This window comes from Microtus ochrogaster, chromosome 7 (assembly GCF_000317375.1).
Source record: "Microtus ochrogaster isolate Prairie Vole_2 chromosome 7, MicOch1.0, whole genome shotgun sequence".
Lineage (NCBI taxonomy): Eukaryota > Metazoa > Chordata > Mammalia > Rodentia > Cricetidae > Microtus > Microtus ochrogaster.
In genome coordinates, this window is record NC_022014.1 from 72508453 (window position 1) to 72531898 (window position 23446).

General features: G+C 45.6%; 1 protein-coding gene and 1 long non-coding RNA gene across 6 annotated transcripts in view; one reads left to right on the forward strand and one right to left on the reverse strand.

Moving 5' to 3' along the window:
• Positions 1–9806: 9806 nt before the first annotated feature.
• LOC101997338 lies at positions 9807–13830 on the reverse strand. The gene is made up of 3 exons (XR_001228991.1): positions 13804–13830; positions 10313–10376; positions 9807–10137 (listed from the first exon to the last, which is right to left on the reverse strand). It is a non-coding gene; the product is annotated as an uncharacterized LOC101997338 (long non-coding RNA).
• A 3754-nt stretch (positions 13831–17584) lies between these two features.
• Positions 17585–23446, forward strand: part of Amz2 (archaelysin family metallopeptidase 2) — an 11082-nt gene continuing 5220 nt past the window's right edge. The window contains exons 1-5 of one of the 5 annotated variants that reach the window (XM_005350649.3): positions 17585–17644; positions 18388–18470; positions 19135–19434; positions 20081–20254; positions 20339–20467. In XM_005350649.3, the coding sequence (XP_005350706.1) occupies positions 18452–18470; positions 19135–19434; positions 20081–20254; positions 20339–20467 (622 nt within the window). In that variant the 5' untranslated portion in view covers positions 17585–17644; positions 18388–18451. Of the gene's footprint in view, positions 17645–17740; positions 18116–18387; positions 18471–19134; positions 19454–20080; positions 20255–20338; positions 20468–23446 lie in introns of those variants that run through there. The other 4 variants (XM_005350651.2, XM_005350648.3, XM_005350652.3 and 1 more) reach the window with 4 other exon arrangements.

Consider the following 23446-nt stretch of genomic DNA (forward strand, 5'->3'; position numbering starts at 1 on the left):
CTTCTTCTTCCTCTCTCTCTCTCTCTCTCTCTCTCTCTCTCTCTCTCTCTCTCTCTCTCTTCATATAGGATTAATATCCACAGGTTCTGGGGATTAGGATATAGACATTTGGTGAGTGACTGATCTTTCCTACCCCATCATATTACGCTTGAAAGAGAATGCCCTATTGACTGTGCTTCTTGACATTATTGCATGTTTGCTGTGGAGACATGTCCTCATGTCTCCAAATTTCCCTAATATCAAACGCGTCACCTTCCCCCCTCTTGGCTCAGCAAATCTCCACTTCCTTTCTTTTTTTTTTTTTTTTTTTTTTTTTTTTGCCAGACAGACACATCATTTTCTCCATAGCCCCCCTCAGGGCTATCTTTGACCTTACAAGCTCCTTCCTTTCCCTGACACCACCCACGCACCCACCCTTCTCATGAGTCACCAAATCTCAGTCCCACAGTCCCAGAGCAGAAGGGAAACTTCTCATTTCCCTCCTCACTTCCTAGGGATGAGGCTAAGTCCTAGAGAGGCAGAGATGTGCCCTGGCTGCTCAGGGCAAGGCAGGACAACAGTCCAGGTCTCCGCCACCTACTCCTACCACCTACCACGCTGGCCATGCAGGTGACAAAGGACGACGCTCCCTCCATTGCTAGTGCCAGCTCTGCTGCCCCCTTCAGAACCTTTCCTTGAGCTCTTCTGGGGAAACTACAGAAGCCTCCCAGCTGACTGTCCAGGCTTCCTCCGACCCACTGTCCTTCAACTCTCTGCATCTTGACCTCCTTTTGGGAAATGAACTCTAGCTCCCATTGACGGAAATGCAGGACCGCCTGTTGGGTGAACCTCTCTTGAGCGTCTGTGCTGTGCTAACTGTTGGGAGATGAACCAGATGCAGGCCTAGCCTTCAGCCACAGCCTGCTGCATCTTCTGCTGAGGCCTGGCATTCATGCTTCTCCCCTGCTTTTCCTGCCACCCACACAAACCCTCTGCAGCCCCACAAGGCCTGCGTCCACCACAACTAAATGTCTCCACCTTTAGGGTGCTGTGCTAGGTAGTCAGAATGCCCTGCCCTTCCTAACCCCTAGAACCCTGTGTAGTCTGTCCCTGCCTGGGAGGCCTGTCCTGGCCTCCTCTCTAGGCCCTGAATAGAACCCCTCCTTGTGTGGTCCCCACTCCTCTGCAGCAGAGTGATGTCCTGTTTTCTGTCTTGGGCTGCCTGGAGGAAGCTTTAGCAGCTGCCTTTGATACTTTTGGTGTGTGTGTATGTATCTGTGTGTTTCTGTGTGAGTGTCTGTGTGTGCCTCTCTCTGTGTGTCTGTATCCGTGTGTTTGTGTGTGTATGTGTGTGTAAACCTCCACTCCCTTCTCCTTCCTTCTACACTATTTTTTTCTCTTTGCTACTTCTCCTATTTTCTGATTTTCATTCCAACCAGCAAAGCCTTCTAAAGACATACATGTGTTTATCTTTAATATTTGTTATTAGTTACTTGAGAATTTCGTACACTACCCCCTTCCCTACTCACCCAACTTTTTTCTTTTTTGTTTGTTTTTTGTCTTTTCAAGACAGGGTTTCTCTGTAGCTTTGAAACCTGTCCTGGAACTAGCTCTTGTAGACCAGGCTGGCTTCGAACTCACAGAGATCCACCTGCCTCTGCCTCCTGAGTGCTGGAATTAAAGGCGTGCGCCACCACTGCCCCACTGTTCTTTATTTATTCCTTTAAAACCAGTTGGTAACAGCTGCCCATATCTTCTTGGCTGTGTAGCCTTCCACTGGAACACAGCTGACTTATGGGGTGGGGGCACACAAGGCAGGCCTTTCATTTTGCCAGACTTTGCTGCTGAAGTCTCCAGGCCCCGGTCCACACAGGGCATATGTTTGCTATTTTTGTGGAGTATACTTTTTGTATGTGGAATTATCTTGCTTACTATCTTAGTTAGCTTTAAAAATGTTTTTATTGTTTTATTTTTATTTTATTTTGTAAATATTTTATTTACTTTTATTTCATGTGCATTTGTGTTTTTGCCTGCATGCATGTCTGTGTGAAGGTGTTGGATTGCTTGAAACTGAAGTCACAGGACTTCATGAGCTTCCATGTGGGTGCTGAGAATTGAACCCAGGTCCCCTGAAAGAGCAGCCACTACTCTTACTGCTGATCTATCTTTCCAGCCCCATATTATTTTTAATCATGTGAATATTGTGCGTGAGCGTCTGTGTGTGTGTGTGCTTGCGTGCACTCATGCGTGTGTGTGTGTGTGCGCATGCGTGTATGTATGTGTGTGTACCTGAGGAGGTCAAAGGCATCAGAGTCCCTGGATTACAGATGGCTGAGAGCTACCTGACATGGGTGCTTGGAAACCATGTGGGTCCTCTGGAAGAACAACAGGTGTTCTTAACTGCTGAGCCATCTCTCCAGACCCCTGTCCTCCTTAGCTTTAATTGTCAGCTTGACACAGTTTGAAGTCAGCTGACAGGAAAGCCCCAGCTGAGTAATTGCCTAGATCAGATTGGCCTGTGGGTGCGTTTGTGAGAGACTGTCTTGGTTGTTAATGGACACATGAAGGCCTAGCCTGCTGTAGACAGCACCAAACACCGTCTCTAGGCAAGTGGTCCTGAGCTATCTGAGGCTGAGGAAGCAGGGTGAGCCTTCAAGTTCCTGCTGTGACTTCCCTCAGCGATGGGCTCTCTGACCTGAAAGTGTAAACCAGATAAATCCTTCCCTCCCTCTCATTGCTTCTGGCCAGAGCATTTTATCATAACAACAGAAAGAGAAGTAGAGCTTGTCAGAACTACGTGTAGGTTCTGTAGCATCCAGAAGGTCATCACTACGTCTGAGAAAGGGAAGTAGGCTCAGCAGAACTACGTGTAGGTTTTGTAGCATCCAGAAGGTCATCACCACGTCTGAGAATCTGGAAAAAGGAAATAAGACTTCCTTGGTTGTCATGTTTAGCAAGCAAAAGCACGGACACTGGACCAAGAAGTAGCCCAGCAGTGTAGTGTTGCCTTAGGGTGCACAGTGCCCTGGGTTCCTTAGCTAGTACCATCAAAACGGGAAAAACACAGAAAGTTTATTCCCTTAGAATTTCAGGTGAACAAATACTTTTTTTTTAGTGCAAGTATATCCTGTGAAACATTTGGAACATGTTGTACCAAGAAATCATTAATTATTCATGTGAAATTCAAACGAAGTGGAGAACCCTGTATTGTATCGGAAAACCCTTAGAAAACCCAACTTTAAAATTATTAGCACACAGGGGTCAGAACAAGGAAGCGGAAGTCACCTTAAGTCAAAACAAGCCCTTCAGCGAGGTCGTATCACAATCATAGCGTAAGAAAAGTACATTTACAAAAACACTTCTAATTTTCTCTTGTATTGTAAGAATGTGCCAATTAGGGTTGAACCGGAAGGTCAAAGAGACAAACTGACCCTGGAATAATGGATTTCAGGGCTGGCTCAGCGTGGACCAGAGTCGCACTGTCTTTGGGTTGCTATCATAGACTTCCTTTAATTGTGTACCTCATAAGTTTTTGTGACTTACTGCAGAGGTTTGGTCCAATTATCCTTCTGATGGGAAAGATGGTGGCATGCAGGCAGACATTGTGCTGGAGAAGGAGCTGAGAAGTTGGAGAAGGAGTTCTGCCTTGTGATCTGTAGGCAGGAGAAAGAGACTATGTGCCACCCTGGGCATAGCTTGAGCCCAGAAGACCTCAAGCCCCGCCTACAACAGTGATAAACTGCCTCTAACAAGGCCACACCTATTAGGAATATTTCCTAATGCGAGCTCTCTGCCAACGCAAAAATCCCAATCAAGCCAAATCAAAATAAGCCAAATTAAGAAATATCCAGGTTTAATGGGAGTTCTATACTCTCGGGAGGCCCCCCCAGGGGGAACCGGGAAGCCGCAGAAACACGACCCCCCCCACCTCACCCACCTACCCCACCCCCGGGAGGAAGGGAGACCTTTTGGTGTTCCTCTTTCGAGAGATCACTTAAATACCCTGGGGAGTGGTCCTGACTCCATCCCCAGGGAGGGGTCAGGACCTGGCCTGCTGGGATTTGGAGTCCAGACCAGGCCTGGGGGCCTACGCTCCCAACTTGACAATACCTACTCCAATAAGGCCACACCTCCTAGTAGTGACACTCCCTACGGGTCCAGTATTCAAACCACCACAGTGAGGAAAAAGAGAAAGAAAGAAACCAATTTTGAATGTTGAGGGCTATAAGGGTTGTCGAGCAAATCCACAGTTTGTGTTTACACAGAACGCTTGCTGCAGTTTGCCTTCCCATGCCTCCTGGGAGCAAAGAGAAAAAAAATCTATGAACATATGTATTCAGTCCTGGATGTGTATGTATGTATGAACATTTGTGTTCAGTCCCGGTATGTGTATGTGTCTATGAACATATGTGTTCAGTCCCGGTATGTGTATGTATCTATGAACATATGTGTTCAGTCCCGGTATGTGTATGTATCTATGAACATATGTGTTCGGTCCTGGTATGTGTATGTGGTGGGCGCACAGGGGGCTCAATGGCATTGGGGTCCCCTTCACACCATTTTCTCTGTCAGCTTGGGTAATTACTATGAGCCTAGCCCACGCTTGCTTGCTGAGTCACTGATGGTGACACTCAAAATCAGTTTTATTCCAACTAAAACACTTTGAACCATACATGGTGACCTTTAGTCCCAGCACTCAGGAAGCAGAAGCAGGAAGATCTCCATGAATTCAAGGCCAGCCTGGTCTACTTGGTGAGTTCTGTACCCTTGGGAGAAACTTCATAGTGAAACCCTGTCTTAAAAGAAAAGGAAGCCAGGCAGTGGTGGTGCACACCTTTAATCCCAGCACTTGGGAGGCAGAGGAAGGCAGATCTCAGTGAGTTCGAGGCCAGCCCGGTCTACAGAGCAAGTTTCAAGACAGTCAGGACTGTTACACAGAGAAACCTTATCTCTAAAGACAAAAACAAAAATGGGGGGGAAAAAGATCACTTTGCATTTTTGCATCTCTATTTGAACAAATGGCATTGCCCACTTCTCTGGGGTAGAAGTGAACAGTACTATTTTACCCAGCGCTTCTTGGGGGCTTCCACTACCTAAGGCAATGCCTGTGGTGGCACCCTGCCCCAGCTCCAGAGGTAAAGACACAGCCTTAGATTCCCAAAGCCCTTTCTCCCAACCACACAGCCAGGAGGGGACACAGTTGAGACTCGGCTGTGCCTACCTGAGGCCTGCCTGAGCTCTCTCACCACCAGGGCAAGCTTGAAATGTCAACAAATCCTTTGGCAGTGAATAAGCTTGAGACACTCCAGATAAGAAATCCAAATATCGCAGAGGAAGAACTTGACGTCACCATCCCCTTCCCACCCAGATCCTTGCATAGAAACCTAATTAGGGCCAAAGCCACTCCACAGCCGGGGCTGCTCAGGTGAAACGAACGTTCTCGCATTTGCATTTTGTAGCTCTCTGAATTGCCATTTAAAATATTTTCCCCAGGCTACAGGCCGGGCCCTGGAATCAGAGGTGTGTGTTAGAGTCCAGACTAACGCAGAGAGAGCCGCAGAAGGAGCCGCAGGGGAGGTAGGAGGGAAGCGATTTTTGCCACCTGCCATCAGAGCAGCGGGGGCTCTACAGGCTGGAACTGAAAACTCCCTGGGCGCTTCATTCAAATGTGATTGTCTCCGCTCCTGCCCAGGGAACAGCCCAGGCCTGAGGGCTAACCACCCAGTGACTCACACCCAGAGACTGGCCGTTCAGTCAAAGAGTACTTCTGTAATTAGACTTTGTGACCAATGTGTCCAGCCACGAGGCTATGTCATGAGGCCTCGTGGCTACTGTTAGCTTCCTGGCTAAAGGGGCCCTCCCTGCTGACCATCAGGGCACCTGGCTTCTGCCATGATGTTATTACGGTAGCTGGACCATTGGCTAATCCACAACCGTGATATGCTGTTCTCGGGGCTTCTTACTATCCTCATTTGGGAACAAGGACACCAAGTGAGCCACCAAGGACCCGGAAAGGTCTCAGCTTGAACCCAAGCTCACTCTTGCCGACTTCGTGTTCTCCCCACGGACGGTGCTGAGGCCTGAGCTCAGGAACACAGAAAAATAGGCTGGTTTACCCCTCACAGCACCCCCATCCAACAAAACCACGGGGAGCCTGCACCTTACTCCCTCAGGGCCCCTGTAGGTACCTGGTTGGTTGGTTGGCTGGCTGGGGAGGATGGTGACCCAGAAAATCCAAAAGCACAGTGTCAAATGGCAGAGCAAATGTGCCAGCAAAGATCCAAGCTGGACTGTGACTTCATGCGTTGGGCACCTGCTGTTCCCCCAGTTGCTGCTGCCCTGGGTCTCAGTCTGTGCCCACCCGCAAGTCAACCCCAGACATTACTCTGTTCTCACCAACATGGAGTATCATTATTGTTAAGTAAAAAATAAGAAGAAAAGAGGCTGCTCCGCCGGCCCTCGAAATCCAATTAGGTCAAATCAAACCAAATCAAAATGCCCATCGTTTTATTAAGTATGACGTTCTTGGGTGGCCCAGGGCATGGCGGGGAGACAGGAAAGCAGGGAGCCCATGCAGACCCGAAAACCACGTGCTTCTCCTCAGAGAGCACACTCAAATACCCCGTGGGAGTGACCTGACCCAGGGGTCAGGACCTGGCATGCTGGGATTTGGAGTGCAGACCAAAGCAATTCCCAGCTCAGGGAGGCTGGGATGGATGCCAGGGACTAGGGGCTACGCTCCCAACTTAACAATTATTGCTTAAAATACAAGAGATAGCCAGTGTTTTATATGTAATTTATTTAGCAAATTAATGTTTTTATTTATAAGCTTTAATCTAATTGCGTAATTTATTATTTATTTATTTATTTTTGGTTTTTCAAGACCAGGTTTCTACATGTAGCCCAGGCTGTTCTGGAACTTGCTCTGGTACACCAGGCTAGCCTTGAACTCGGAGATCTGCCTGTCTCTGCCTCCCAAGTGCTAGGATTAAAAGCATGTGCCACCGCTGCCTGGCGTAGCTCCTTTTTTATACATGGTGCTGAAGATAAAACTCATCAAGGTTGTAACTGGGTCACGGCAGTGGGACCCTCATGAATAGGACCAGTGCCGCCATAAGGGGTTGGAGAAATGCGTGGAGTTTAAAAGCCTGTGATACAGGAGACTCAAGTCCGGTTCCCAGCTGCCTTGATTACCTGTGACTCTGGATGGGGGGGGGAACGCTGTGACAACTCTAGATGCCTCCGTGGGCATCTGCACGCACATACACATACCCCCCCCCATATACAGAGTTAAAAGTAGAGATTTTAAAAGATTTTAACTTACAATAAATAAATAAAAGACCCCAGAGAGCTAGGCATTACCTATAAACCAGAAAGTAGAGCCTGATCAGACACCAGATACCAAATACCAACACTTGCCCGGCAAACCCTCTAAAACTGAGCTACATTCTCAGAGCCAAAATATAAAATACGCAAAAAGAGGGTCATGTATGTGTTTTGTAGCCCTCATTTACACTCTCTCTATATATAATGATTACACTCTCTATATAATGATTATACTTCATATCAGTAAGAACAGATTAGTATAATTGTTTTAATTTTTATTTTTGTTATTTATGTGCGTTAGTGTTTTGCCTGCTTGGATATCTGTATGAGGGTATCAGGTATCCCAGAACTGGAGTTACAGACAATTGTGAACTGCCCTGTGGGTGCTGGGAATTGAATCTGGATTCTCTGGGAGAACAGCCAATACTCTTAACCGCTGAGCCATCTCTCAGCCCCCTATATAATTTGTTAAAAGTGAATAGGTTTTTAAAAATATGAAACTAATGCTGACTGCAGAAGAAATATAAAATAATAATAAAATACAAATGAAATGCATAGAAATGCCACCTTTTAGACAGATACTTTAGCAAACATGCATCTATATCCATGTTTTTACATACATAGTATCAAAGTTATATATTGTTCTGAAATTTAAAAATTCTTTTCAAGCCAGACGTGGTGGCACATACCTGTAATCCCTTCATTTAGGGAGGCTAAAGTCAAAGGGTCCTAACTTATGCCAGCCAGGCTAGATAGCAAGATACTGTCTCAAATAGCCAAACCAGAACAAAACAAAACTTAGAGACCTTGGGGACAGCTTTCTGTGTGACTGCAGTGTGGAATTAGTCTTTCTTATGTCTGCAGAACCTTTTGTGACATTAGGACTTGATTGAATTTCTTTGCCACGTGATCATTGTCTAGTTCTCAGAATTGTAAACAGGGCTGCAGCGAACATCCTTAATCTCCAGAGCATTGTTCTCTCTGAGGTAAGAAGTAAACTGAAAAAAAGCAAAAAACAAAAGTAGAATGTGTGATTGTGTGATTGGTAAAGTCTCATGATGTCCCAATTTTGTTTTTAAAAAAAAAAGGAAAATTTTTCTGGGCAGACATACCGGGGGCGATTTTGATTGTTCTTTAACTTGCTTCTGTCCTCTTCTAGAATGCCTTACGGTCTTCCTTCAGGTTGTTGGCTAAAGTAGAGTTTCCTACATTGCACAAGAAATATGCTTTTAAAGCATGCTAATGTCACATCTGGTGACATACCTTCTGGTTTCCTCTCCATCACGTTTGTTTCCATTCCCTGACCCAGTGTGCTCAGAACCTGCAGCCAGTGTCTGATGTATGTAGCAAAAGACAGACAACCCTGCCCCGCCCCCCCCCCCGCCCACGCCCCAGATATTTGATGGGGGTGTTGAAGACTGTCCAGAGAGTGAGTTTGACAAGGTGTGGTGGTTCGTGGCATTAAGACAGCCTCTTCAGATAGTATGGCAAGCAAGGCAGACCCAGGTACCACATCACTGGGGCTAATTGGTTTTCAGCTTGTGAGGGAGATGGTTTGATGTGCCTTGGGAGGAAGAGGAGAAGGTTGGCCTTCTGCTTCCAGGCAGGTGCTACCGTCTGGACTGGCTCTCCACTCATCTGGACAAAAGGAAGCTAACTGCTGCTGGGCAACAGGTTTCCCCCTCCCCCAAGAGTCCGAAAGGACATGGAGGACTTGTTGTGCCTTGTTTCCATAGAGGTCACAGAGAGAGTGGGTGGCTACTTTGTGCTTGCTGAGTGCTAAGACACTTCCTCTTTCATCTGTGCGCCTTGGTAAGGCTAACACCTTCCCATTCCACCTTAGAGACAGCAAAAAGGGGAACCCAAACAAAACACTGAACATTCAGAGGAGCTGTGTAGTAGGGGACACTGTGCTGTCATCTGAGCTGCAGTTGGGAAAGTCACTGGGGGAACCGTTGGCATCTTCCTGCCGTCACAGGGGAAACGGTGCTGACGCTTGCTGCACCCGCCCATCCATACAACAAACCACTAACTTTTCCTTTCCTTCTGTTCGCTTTGTTTCGGGAGGCAGGTTCTTGTTATGCAGCCTAGGCTGGCCTTGAACTTGGTGTGTGTAGCTCAGGCTAACCTCAAGCTCCTCCTGCCTCAGTCTAGGAGGTGACATTCTGAAAGTAACAATAATGGCTGCCTTCATTCAATTTGGGTTGCTGTATTCATAAACAGTATATACGTTTATTTTTCCAAATTTATATAGAGATTACAGACTTGTTTGTGTATGTGGGTGTGTCTACGTGTGTACATCGGATGGTAACAGGATTTAGAAACTGTCAGAAGCACAGAAAACAAGGCATCAAAGGAAGCCAGGAGGCCACAGCACACAGGGCTCCCGACTGCTTAGCAATCTGAGCTTGCCCGCTGATAAGCATCTATTTTGCTCCAGTAAACAAAAGCAGCAGAACCATAACACTTGTTCCGGGAAACGGTAACTGCAGTCACGTCATAAATAATAAAGGGGAGAAAAAAACCCTCTTTTAACTTAATGGACTAAAAGATACCTTGCTTTTCATTTTTGCTAATGGCTCTTCTCCCCGGGCACTCCCAGGGCTAGCCCATTATGGAAGAATCTGACTTTGGCTTGCAAGTAGGGCACGGTCCCAGACATGAGCTGTAAGCTAGCTGTTTGGAACAAAAACCGTGTTGTGCTGGGTTCTGTAGTTCCTCTGCATGAGACTGTGTGGCCCCAGTGGGCTCAAGTTCTAGGCTTCAGAGGGCAGGTTTCCGGAAGAGAAGGGAGGAGACAGGTCAACTCCAGTTCTTTTACACATGGCCTTCCTTTTGAGCATAAGGAAAACATAGGTTAAGATGATTTTTTTTAATCAATTATCTTCTATGATCTTGCCTCCTGGTAGGGTTCTATTTCCTGTATTGCAACACCCTCCCCTTATCTGCTGTCCTCTCTTCTAGGCTGCTGCCCTGTTTGGGTGGTCTGTAACCCTAAATTACCCACCTGTTCCTGCTTCCTGACCAAGCAAACTTTCGTTTCCTCAGGGCAGTGGAAATCGGCTACCATCCTGAGAAAAAGGAAAACACAGCAAGCATGAATTCATAGCAGGGAGTGGATGGCTAAGAACCCCTTAATCCTCATAGTGCAGTCTCAGGCTTAACTAGGTTAGCTAGCTGGGTGTGGCATGTCTGGAGCGCCAGTACAAAGGAGGCATAGGCAGGAGACTGCCTTGAGTTCGAGGCCCACCTGGGTTTTCTAGTAAGTTCCCAGTCAGTCTGAGCTTCAGAATAGCAGCCCAACTCAAAGAATAACAAAAAATAAATAAATAAAAATAAAAATCACAAACTATGTTGGTTGTGAGACTTGAAAGTTGTGTGGCAGGACGGGATGAAAAGTAGGGAGATAGGGGGTGCTGGAGAGACAGCTCAGCAGTTCAGAGTGCCTACTGTTCTCACAAACAACCCAAGTTTGGTTCCCAGCACCTACATCAATCAGTTAACAACTACCTTTAACTCCAACTCCATGGGATTGGACGCCCTCTTGTGGCCTCCACAGGCACCTGCAAGCACGTGCACATATCTACTTACAGGGACACATATACCTACCTACCCACATACACATAACCAAACCAAACCAAAACAAAAACGCAAGGATTTCATACTCAGACTTCTGGGCCAGTGAGACGGCTCAGAAAGTAAAGGTGCTTTCTGTGCATGTCTGAAGACCCGAGTTTGATGCCTGGACCCCACCACAGAAGGAGAGAATCATTTCTTTTGACCTCCAGCTTAAGCCAGAGGCAACCATCACACTGTGTCCACAGTAAGGAAGCAGAGAGCTATGAATGCTGGTGTTTGACTTGCTTTATTCGGGACCCCCAATCATGTCCTGGTGCCCCCACAATTAAGCCGGGATTTTCTACCTTACTTAACACAGTCAAGAAACTCCCTCTCAGACGTGCCCAGAGGTCTGTTCCAAAGGTGATTCTAAAGCCTATCAAACTGATAATCAAGATCAGCTATCAACTTGGCAGAACTTCACCTGACTCTGTCTCCTGCAGCGCTGGGTTTAAAAGTGTGCACCACCACACCCGGCAAAATGCAACCTTTTAATAGTCACAGTGATATATCATGCAAAAAAAAAAGAAGAATAGCAAATATAAAGATGAGTGTGATGACACAGACCTGTGATCTTATCATCCAAGAGGCAGAGGCATGTAGCATGAACAATAAAAACCCAGAGACAAATGTTGTGGTTCAACCTGAAGATCAGAAAATCAAAGCAGTCAACCACTGGCTCTTACCTCTACCTCAGACTGAAAATGGGCTCTCCTGCCTCCAGGAATCCTCAGATTGGGACCGAGAGTGAGACTTGTCTCCTCCTGTTTTATATTCCTCTCTGGTTCTGGATTAAAAGCATGTATGTACCACAACTGCCAGGACTCTATGGCTAATTAGTGTGGCTGCTGGGATTAAAGGTGTGTGAACCACTGCTTGGTCTGTATGGCTGACCAGTGCAGCTGCTTTGCACTGATCTTCAGGCAAGTTTTATTTATTAAAACACAAATAATATACCACAAATGATGTGGGAAGTTCATATGTCTGTTGCTTTCATTGGTTAATTAATAAAGAAACTGCTTGGCCTGATAGGTCAGAACATAGGTGGGTGGACTAGACAGAATAGAATGCTGGGAAGAAGGGAAGTGAGGGCAGATGCGATGGAGCCAGCCGCCAGGTCAGACATGCTGAATCTTTCCCGGTAAGCCACCATCTCATGGTGCTACACAGATTATTAGAAATAGGTTAATCAAGATGTGAGAATTAGCCATTAAGAGGCTGGAACTAATGGGACAAGCAGCATTTAAATGAATACATTTTGTTTTTTTTAAAATATTTATTTATTATGTACACCATATTCTGCCTCCGTGTATGTCTGCAGGTCAGAAGAGGGTACCAGATCTCATTACAGATGGTTGTGAGCCACCATGTGGTTGCCGGGAATTGAACTCAGGACCTTTGGAAGAGCAAGCAATGCTCTTAACCACTGAGCCATCTCTCCAGCCCCCCATGAATACATTTTGTGTGTTGTTATTTCGGGTATAAAGCTAGCCATGCGGGAGCTGGGTGGAACAAAAAAGCAGGCAGGCCTGCTCACCTCATCACTACACACAATATTTCCCCTTTTGTGTCTAAAATAAAGAAGAAGGCTATAGGTAATATAAGAAAAACTATATACAACAAGTACAATAACTATATACAAAATATATATCAACACTGTCTAGTCCATTTGCATTTGACAAATTCAGAGAAAATACTCCATTATCCTACCTTGGTGAATCCAAAATTTTTTACCTAATTTACTTTGTCATAACTTGCTTTGTGCATCTGATAAACAAGGAAAACTATAACTCTCTAGTCTTCAACTCCCTCAGAGACCCAAGAAAGAAATAATATTAACCAAGTAAGCAGAAAGTGCAACCAAGCTACTTCCAAAAAATGTGAGAAACAACAAAACACCCAGCTGCCTGGACAGTCACTCAAAGTTCCTCTGCAATGTTGGGGCATCCATATTTGGCCTATGGGTCTAGCATATTTGACAGACTTTTCTATGAAGCAGGATATTCTGAAGGGCTGTCCCACCTTGTCTTGACAATGCTTGGCAGTCACTTTCTTCTGTGTCCTGCTTATCCAATTAGGACCTCATACTGTCAGCAATTGAGGCAGGGTTCTTTCTTGCCCAGTGACTAACTTTGCCACAAAGAAAGTAAACTCCACATGGAGTTTTTTTGATGCCCATTATCTTCTCTGGAGTAGATGGGTGCTGCCAGAAGCAGATATGTCTCATTGTCTTAAAAAAAGAGCCTATGTTATTAAAACATATTAAATGCCATATTCGGTAGTGTTTCAAGATAATTTGTCTATCTAAAATATATCTTTGTTTGACCTTGAAAACATACCTAATGTGACTGCAAGTTTGATTATAATAGGTGATCAACTACTAATTTACATTTCCTTATTATCCTAAACAATTGGTGATAATAATTTTCAAGGGCTAGAAATTTCCATTAGATTGCTAAATGAGTTGTATAGGTACAATACCTTGAATGAGAGTAGAAACGTATGTGAAGTATGTTCTAATAAAATTAATCTCAAATTTGCAACAATACACACAATTTGTATACAATATACAAAAATACAATCCAATGTAAAACATTTAAAAGTAGTAGTTGCTTTTTAAAAGTAGATTCAATAATCTACCTTTTTATCTTATCATGTCTATATACTCCCTTTTTTATTTCTAGAGTAGATTCAATAATCTACCCTTTTATCCTATCATATCTATATCCCGCTTTTTTCTTTTCAAAACAAGAACCCTGAATCTAATCTCCTTTGTTTAGCTTTTTTCCTGACCATTACCAATAACAACTTGTAACCAATACCCCTAAACATTGACAAATATCCATAACCCATTGAATGACCAAAAACCATCCACCTCACCTCTTTGGAATGTGGATGCTGTATTCTCAAATTTACTTCCTGCTGTCTGGGGGAGACAGTATCTTTAGGGGATCCTGAAAAGATAAATTTGGGTTAATTATCAAGTCCTGGGGAGGTAGCTGTAGCATTTGTTATCCAGTCTCTGCCTAATGGGAGGGTGCAGGGTTTGTCTCAAATCCTGGCTCGAGTAGTCTGTGAGGCTGGACCATCTCAGCTAGCCACCTCAAAATTGTTCTGAGCAGTTTGTAGTACAAAGCTGATTTTTAGGTGGTGTTTTTCAACTTAGTGGTGTTATCATAGTCCTGAAGGAATCGTCATTGTGGGGCCCCCATCCTCCTTATGGAAACTTCAAAGGTTGCTGTTAGGAATGCTCATGGTTCACTGCAGAAAATTGATAGACTCAAACTTAAAATCATGCACAGGATGATATATGAAACCTTTTTCTAGAATCAGCCTTTTCCAAACTCAAAGCAGTTGCCCATTGAAAATCTGAATAGGTATCAATGTTGTGGTATACATATTTTAGTTTTCCAAATTCTACAAAATGAAACACATCCATCTGCCAGATTTAATTCCTTTGAGTACCCTTGGGTTACTTTCTGCAGGTAGTGGTGTTTAGTTGTATAAAGAACAAGTAGAACATTTTTTTAAATAATTTCCTTGTTTTGTTGCCATGTGATGGAAAGGTCTTTTTTTTTTTAAAAAAAAAAAACCTTTGCTATTGACATGATTTTTTAAATAAAATTCTGAGGCCTTCAGCACATTTTTTAAAAATGTTTATTTATTTATTATGTATACAATATTCTGTCTGTGTGTATGCCTGCAGGCCAGAAGATGGCACCAGACCCCATTACAGATGGCTGTGAGCCACCATGTGGTTGCTGGGAATTGAACTCAGGACCTTTGGAAGAGCAGGCAATGCTCTTAACCTCTGAGCCGTCTCTCCAGCCCCTTCAGCACATTTCCAATCAATAATTAATTGATTACTTTGTGCTAGAGGACCTGGCAGACCTATATGGGATCATATGTGAGATATATATATGTATGTGTGTGTGTGTGTGTGTGTGTGTGTGTGTGTGTGTATATATATATATATATATATATATATATATGACGATTCTTGTTCCTGATTGTATCTTGTAACCATATAAATAATAAAGTCAATTCTGATATAAATTCAGCAATTTCAGTATGTAAAACAACTCTTTCTGCATTTTTCAAATAGGTAACTATGTTGAGACGTTCTTTAAAATTCCTTAGTACCATAACAATAACATATAATTCAGACTTTTAGACAGAATCATAAGGGCTCTGATCCACTTTACTTAAATCTTCTGATTTGTAACCTGTTTTTCCTGATTCATTTGCATCAGTATAGAATGTAGGGACTCCAGTTTTTGGTGTGTCCCATACAACTACCTAGTTTGGCAGTAGCCCAAGAAGGGGTTTCAGGAAGAACCCTCAAGAAAAGAAAAAAAGAAAAACCTAGCTGGTAGGTCAGTGCTTCTGGCCACATGTAACTCCGGCCTATGACAGTGACTGTAAAGCCATATGCAAATGGCTTTTTCATGAACACTGGGTAGCAAATGTAGCACGAATAATAAAAACACAGAGAAAGATATTGGGATTCAGCCTGAAGATCAGAAAAGCAAAGCAGTCAGCCACTGACTCTTAGCTCTGCCTTAGACTGAACTGGTTGATCCTGCCTCCAGGAATCTCAGACTAAGACTGAAAATGAGACCTGGCTCCTCCCATTTTATATTCCTCTCTAGTGCTGGGATTAAAGGTGTGCACCACCACCATCTGACCTGTATGACTGACTAGTGTAGCTGCTGGGATTAAAGGTGTGTGCAACCACTGCCTGGCCTGTACGGCTGACTAGTGTGACTGCTTTGCGTTGATCTTCAGGCAAGCTTTATTTATTAAAACACAAATAATATACCACTCTAGAGGCAGGGAGATTGTTGTGAATCTGTGGCCAGCCTAGGCGACATAGTAAGTCCCAGACCAGATGTGGTGTTAGCCTGAGTAGGGAAGAATTTACTCGGGTGACGTCAACCACACAGTATACTATGTTTCCTCTGGCTATAAGGGACCATGAATAATTTCTGAACTCTTGTTTTCAGGACTATTTGTCTGCAATGATATGGATTTGTTATTCTGGAATTACTCTCAATGTGTATTATACCACAAAGCAGTTAAATTCAGAAGCAAATTACAAATAATTACAAATAATGGGAGACAGGCTTTTCGTTACTAAGGAAGGGCGTAGGGCCTATGGGAAAAAAAGGAAAGTCAGCAGGAACACCGTGGTCTTCAGAGAGATTGGTAGGACTTCCCGGTGTGGGTGTCTTGTAACTAAATTTGTTTGTTTAGAAATACATCCTGGTGTGTTTAGAAGGAAAGGGGCATCATGTTTACAGAGGCTTTGAAAAATTATTCAGGAGGAAAAAAAAATCTGGCCATTGGGGAGGGATCTGGTGGGAGAGGGAAGAGACTCAGAGAGGATCATGGGCAAATATAACCAAAGTACATTAAAAGTATGAAATTTGGAAAGAATATTTTAATGTTACAGGAGTTAAAGCAAGATACAATGGAAATGGTCAGAAATGGGGGCTCTAGAGGCTAATATGACATAAGGGTATAGTAAAGCTGGTATTCTTGACAGTCTTCTGTGAGGCTAAATTTCATTTTTATTTAGCCCAGGCTTGCCTCTAACGTAAAGATCCTCCAGCCTTTGCTAACAGGGATAACAGGTGTTTACCACCACACCGAAACTTAAATTATTTAAAAACAAAGTTTTGGGTGGGTTTGACGGCTCATAACTGTTACTCCTGTGTTTGGAAGTGGGAGACAGGAGCCCATGATCGTCTTCGGCTACATAGTGAGCTCAAGGCCCGTCTGGTTAACATGACACCCTCCCAAAATAAACTGCTTGGTCAATTTGGTAAGGGCAGTTTGGTTGAGTGAGGACAGTATGAACCTTGTTACAATAGTTGCGACAAGGATATTTAGAGCAGAATGCACAAGGCAACGAGAGCGCAAAGCTTGAGGGGTAGAAGAGGAGGGGTCCAGAGATGGGTGTGTGAGGTCCTTAACTTCCAAGGATGAGAACGTGTTGTCAGGGTAGTGGCATCTCCTGCTCTGACCGGCGGTGCCTGAAGCGCTCAGAGATGCCTGAAGGGGATGGGGAATCAGGAGATCCTGGGCTCTGGGGCTTCCCCCGCCCCCGAAGGCTCCTGGGGGGTCCCAGCTCAAAGCTCTCAGTTCCCCGAGCTTGAATGGCTACCCTAGGTCTCACGCCTGGGCTGCAGCCCTGTTTCCTGACAGCAGGTGAGGCCACGACAGTCGCGCAAACCAACCGAGGGAAAGTCCAGCGGGCAGGATGTGTCAAGCCGCGGACACGGCTGACTTATTTGGACCCGGTGGTTAAATTACTCAGGCTCAGCCCACGGGTCGCTGAGCAAACCCAACAGGTGGCCCCGTGACCCTGCACTGCCCGCGGGGGAGCGGGCCGCGGTGCCCCCGCGAGGGCAATAGGGGAAACGGCGACGGCAGGGGGTTGTCTAGCACTACCCCGCCCTCTAGCGTCAGTCACACCGCGAGCGCTAGAAACGGGCGGGGTCTTCAGGAGGTGGGGCGGGGCCTTAACGGAGTGGGGGCGTGACCAGCGTTTAGAGGCGGAGCCTCAGGAATGAAGAGTACGGTTAGGGGCGGGACGATGGTCGAGGGGCGGGAAGGCGCGGGCTTTGTGGGCGGTGCCGGCGTGGTGCGCCTGCGCGAGACGCATGCGCACAAGGACCGCCGTGGGAGCGGGAGGGCGGCCCACGGGCCTGTCCGGGTGAGGGTGGTGTGATGGAACCGACAGGGCCGGGCAGGGGAGGAGGGGGAAGGTCTTGATCTCTGGGGAGGGGCGGATGTGGGAGGGACGGTTGCGGCGGAAGCAGAGGGGACCTCGGGGGCGGGATGTCTCCTGGGAACGACGCCGGTCTTTCCGGTTGCTTCCGGGGGAGAAGAGGCGAACCCTGAGTTCCGGGGAGGCCCCCACAGCTCACCCAAGCGGAGACGGGGTGGTATCTGCAACCAGCTAGCATGTCTGACGAGACCCAGTTTGCATGGGGTGTGTGGGGGCGTCCTCGGCCCCCAGCCCACTGCCGTGACTCTAAAATGCCCCCTTACACACGGGGGCCTCCCGACCTTCCACTCTGCCCTTTTCGTTAGGGTAAAGGCGCCCTCCACACCCCTTTGCTGTGCATTGCCCTTAGAAAAACATAAGTGGGAAAAAGCAACTGGAGACTTCTCCTTTATAAAGGTAGGTAGACTACAGGGGCCACGTCTGTTTTATATTTCATCCTGTAAAGGTAAAATTTCAGCCCAGATGTGTAGTGAGGGTGAGCTCCATTCACAGCTTAGTCTATAGAGGCCTTTTTAGTCTGGAGTTAGCGCTCCAGAATTCATGTGAGCACAGCGCTAGCTAACATTTCAAAATCATTTGTCAATAAACTGGAAAAGCCCTTAGGTGATTAGAAAACACAGAACTGAACGGAAATCTTTCATCTGGTTTTTCTTTCCTAACTCGAAAAGCCTCGTGGGGAACATCTGCTTGACCATAGGAAGGATGGAAGTGCCACCTAAGGACTCGATATGAATGGAAAAGGCCCGTCAACGTGAGTTCTGCATCTCTTCGTCATCTTAGGGCTTCCCCCGTGTTTCATAACTGACCTGAAAAGCTTAAGGGACTGAGATGTATCTGCCAACATGCAATTAAATTACGGAACTGGGAACTTAAATTACTTCCCTTTTTATTATTGAATATCCTTGAGTAACATTGGTAGGGATGGGTTGGTCATCTGTCCCAAGTGAGCCAACTCAGAATATTGTGATTATTGTCAAATGACAGAGGACATTGGACATCAAGTTAGGCTCCCCGGGTCACCGCTAGTTTTGTTTGTTGTGGTTGTTAGTTACTGTTTTTGAGGACAGTCAGGCTGTTCTTCAACTTGCAGTCTCCTGCCTCGTCTCCTGAATGCTGGGTTTGCAGGTGTCCCCACCATGCCCAACTTATCAGTAGCTTTTACGGTGGGAGCAGCAAGTTCTGTAAAAGATGGAAGGATGGGTTGAATAGTTTTCCTTTTAATTCCTTAGAGACTCTTCCCCAGTGAACCGATTGGATGTGGGAACGCTACTCTTAAGTGTGATACGTGAAGACATTAGCAATAATAGGTCACTTACTCTGGAGAGAAGCTAGAGGTGTATATGAAGGATAGTCCTGGGTATGGACGGATGAATTTTCTATCTGTCTTCTCATTTTCTTTTCATTCTTAACTTTAGTCCCTCTTTTCTGGCAGATGCAGATACTCCGGCACTCTGAGCATACCCTGAAGACAGCTCTCATCTCTAAGAACCCAGAGCTTGTGTCACTGTATGAGAAGTTCAACGCTGGGGAGCAGCGTTTAATGAATGAAGCCTTCCAGCTGTCCAGCAGCCTCTTTGGACCGATCTCTGTGCATTCCCGGTCAGATTGGATCACCTCCCACCCTGAAGCTCCCCAGGATTTCGAACAGTTTTTCACTGATCGCTACAGAAACAAACCCTGTCCGGAGAAACACATTATCTATATACAGTCCATCGGTATGTCCTGGGAATGGTGGTGGTGGCTACTGCCCAAATGCAAGTGAGCAGGGTTTTTTTGTTGTTTGGTTTTTTTTTGGGGGGGGGTTGTTTCTTTTTTTGTTTTTCTCTATAGATCAAACTGGTCTTGAACTCACAGAGATCCACCTGCCTCTACCTCCTGAGTGCTGGAATTAAAGGCGTATACCACCACTACACAGCTGCAAGCGATTTTTTATGGCTTCTGTTTTTTTCTTTTTTTTTTTTTTTTGTGCTGGGAGTTGAACTCAGGTCTCTGTGCGTGTTAGGCATTATATCATATGTGATAATTTAAAATACTATTATTGTGTGTTGTGTGGGAGTGGACGCAGATGTGCCATAGGACCGCTTTTGTAGAGTTTGGCCTCTGTCCCAGTGAGGCTGTCAGGTGTGCAGCGAGCACTTTCCCCTGCTGAGCTATCTTCATGGCCCTGTGTGTGGCCCTTTTGATATTCATCCCAGTGGCTGAACAGCGAGATTCTCTTCCTTTGACTCCATGTTGCCGTCAGTTAAAAAGTATGGAAGTTTTAGAGCGGCTTCTGTTTCTGTTCCAGTTTATAGAATAAGGTGAAGAATGTTTCCATCACTTTTAAAGTGTCCTCATTTTCTCCCTTCCCCCGTACCGTAGGCTCTCTAGGCAACACCAGAGTTATCAGTGAAGAATATATTAAGTGGCTCAAGGGCTACTGCGAAGCTTTTTTTTATGGTTTGACCGTAAAATTCTTAGAGCCAGTGTCCGTGTCTGCAACGAGGTGTGCCTTTAGAGTGAATGAGCACACACAGAACTTACAGATCCATGCAGGTAAGTAAGAACCTTTGCAGCTGGAACGCACAGAAGGGATGTGTGTGTGTCATATGTACTATACATACCTTTCTCTTTAAATAGGGCATATCCTGGCGTTCTTGAAAAAGAAGAAACCCCAAGATGCCTTCTGCATCGTGGGGATAACAATGATCGACCTGTACCCCCGGGACTCCTGGAATTTTGTCTTTGGACAGGCCTCTTTGACAGATGGTATTCCTTTTTTGATGCTGTTTTGATACTGTTCAGCTTGAGGGTGTGTGAAGAAATTCAGAGGGCGGGAAGAAGAAACCCGACCGGTAGTGTTTTCAATTAGAGCCGTGTCTTCAATGAAGTGCTATGCTCGGCCTCGTGCAAAGTGTGCTCTGACAGACTGGTGGCCACATCCTCCCCGCCTGGCCGTGGTGTAATGATGCTTTTCTCACAGCCTTTGGGAGAGCATTTGTGTTACAGTTCCTACTCATAAATAGTGCTTGAGATGCCTGGTACCTACCCCAGGCGTTCAGCTCAACATCTGGGGAGTTTAAGTTATGTGTTAGCAAGATAAACACCTTAAGGAAATTAGAGCTATCATTAACATTTGTGAAACTCTTGCTAATTCTGGTACCTACCCCAGGCGTTCAGCTCAACATCTGGGGAGTTTAAGTTATGTGTTAGCAAGATAAACACCTTAAGGAAATTAGAGCTATCATTAACATTTGTGAAACTCTTGCTAATTCTTTCCGTGTGTATGTGGGGGGAGTGATGGTGCATTAGCACAGTACGTGGCTTCAAACCCAGGCCTGGCTCAAGGCCAGGACTCTACCACTGAATTACATGCATCCTGTCTTAGTTAGGGTTTCCACTGCTGTGAAGAGACAGCAACTCTTATAAAGGAAAACACTTAATTGGGGTGGCTTACTTACAGTTCAGAGGTTTAATCCGTTATCATGGCAGGAAACAGGGCAGCATGCAGGCAGACAAGGTGCTGGAGAAGGAGCTGACAGTTCTTGACTCACAGGCAACAGGGAAGTGGTGAGACACTGGGCGTGGCTTGAGCGTGTACATGAAACCTCAAAGCCCGCCCTCATGGTGACACACTTTCTCCAACAAAGCCACACCTTATAATAGTGCCACTCCCTATGAGCTTATGGGGCCAATTGCATTCAAACTAGCAGACATCCCTAGCCCTTGCTAGTTGATTTTGCTCTTTTGATCAAGCACAGATGGAATAGTCATAAACAAATATGTAAATACATATTTCCTTCTTCAGCCTGCATGTGGCTGCAGCACAGTGGTAGAGTTTGTGTCTGGAAAACCAGCTTTGGGCTACGTGTGGTAACATCGCATAACATGATTGGAGCATTTGGGAGGTGGGGGCAAGTGGATCAGGAGTTGAAGGGTAGCCTTAGCTATCTTGTGAGTTTAAGGTCTGCCAGGGCTACAGACACCTTGTCCACAGCAGCCCAACCAAGCATAATCAGCAGCAAGAAGCCAAAGTTCTTGCAAGGTGTGGAGCTCATGCCTGTGATTTCAGCACTGGGGAGGCAGAGGCAGGAAGACCACAAGTTTACAGCCGGCCTGAGCTGTACAACAATCAATACCCTGACAGGAAAAAAATGCAGCGAAGGAAAGAGACCCAACCTAAACCTCGACCTGAGATACTAAACCTCAGCTCGTTAGAAACTGCCTGGCAGCGTTAGAAGGGTCTGACAGTGAGTCTGCTTATTTTTCCTTCTCTTTCGTTCTTCTCATTTTTCTACTTTGTTCTCTTTCCCCCTAATTTTTGCTATTTTCTGTGTGCATACATGCAGTGTGCACCCCAGGATCTAAGGCAGGCTGGAAGGGGAAAGGCTAGTAGACTAAGGGAGTGGGGATTAGCGTCCTAGGGAGGAGGCAGTAGGGACCAAGGGCAGGAGAGAGCTGATGGTCTGTCGGGATGGATACCAGGCTTTGGGCCAGGGGCCTCCCTGGCAGCTGCTTGTTTTAGAGGTGGGGCCAGGCTAGAGCTTCATCCTCAGTGCTCCATCTCTTGAGGTCCTTCATCGTACCCCTGGATCCTCCCAGCATGCGCTTTTGAAGTCTTGGATTACTGTACTGCTCTGTGTTTTTATCAGATGTCTCCTTTTGTTAGCATTATAGAAATAAAAACATTAAAAGCAAATGCAAAACAATGTATTCATTGACCTAGATACCACTAGTTAATTTATTATATGCTTTTGAGGGTAGTGGATGAGGAAACATGGCCCAAGCTTTCTGTGTTAATATTTTGTGGGGAAGGTTAAGTTTTAAATATATTAAATGACATAAAACAAGACATGTCAGGGTAGTGGTAGATCTGATATGAAATGAGTGTGCTTACAAGGGGCCTGGTTTTCTCCAAGATTAAAGACTGTTTTTAAAGAAGAACATTTAAAACATTATGGCTGAAGGGATCACATGAAATAGGCTCACACTTGTTGGAGCAGAGCGAGTCACTGGTGATACATGAAGAGATTTGCTTTTCCTGTTAGAATACTCTTTCCCTAAATTTCAGGGGTCAGTCTGCAGATCCTGAGGGTGAGGTGAGGAGCACCCTTTTGAATCAAGTTGAACTGGACAAAACCATGAGTTTATTTACTTACAAATAAAGATTTCATGAGCTCGGTGGGAGGGGACTTGCTTGGTGTGACTCTAGCCCTGGCTTTGCTCCCTAGCAAAACCATACCAAACCAAACCATCCATAAGGTGGGAGCACTGCTTCGTGTGCTAGGTTCTGAATCTTAGCAACACATACAAATTCATTAATAGCTGCTGTATGGGTGCTGGGAATTGAATCCTGGGTCCTCTGGAAGAACAGTCAGTGCTCTTAGCTGCGGAGCCATTTCTCCAGCCCCAAATTCATGAATAGTAACGATTGAAAGAGACATAATGAAAAGTTCGTGTAGGTGAGCACGGTTGTAGGTCAGTCCCTGGACTGAATTAGGTGTCCAGGTGTCAGACTACTCTTTAGGCCTGCAGAGGTGGCATCTATGCCTCTGCTATCACCCCTAGGAAGTCAGCCGCGAGACTGTTTATTCTGGTCACCTGTTACCACCCTCTTGATAGAGTTGCCCTGTGCTTTAAAAAGGAGATAGCCAGCACTCGGGAGGCAGAGGCAGGCGGATCTCTGTGAGTTTGAGACCAGCCTGGTCTACAGAGCTAGTTCCAGGACAGGCTCCAAAGCCACAGAGA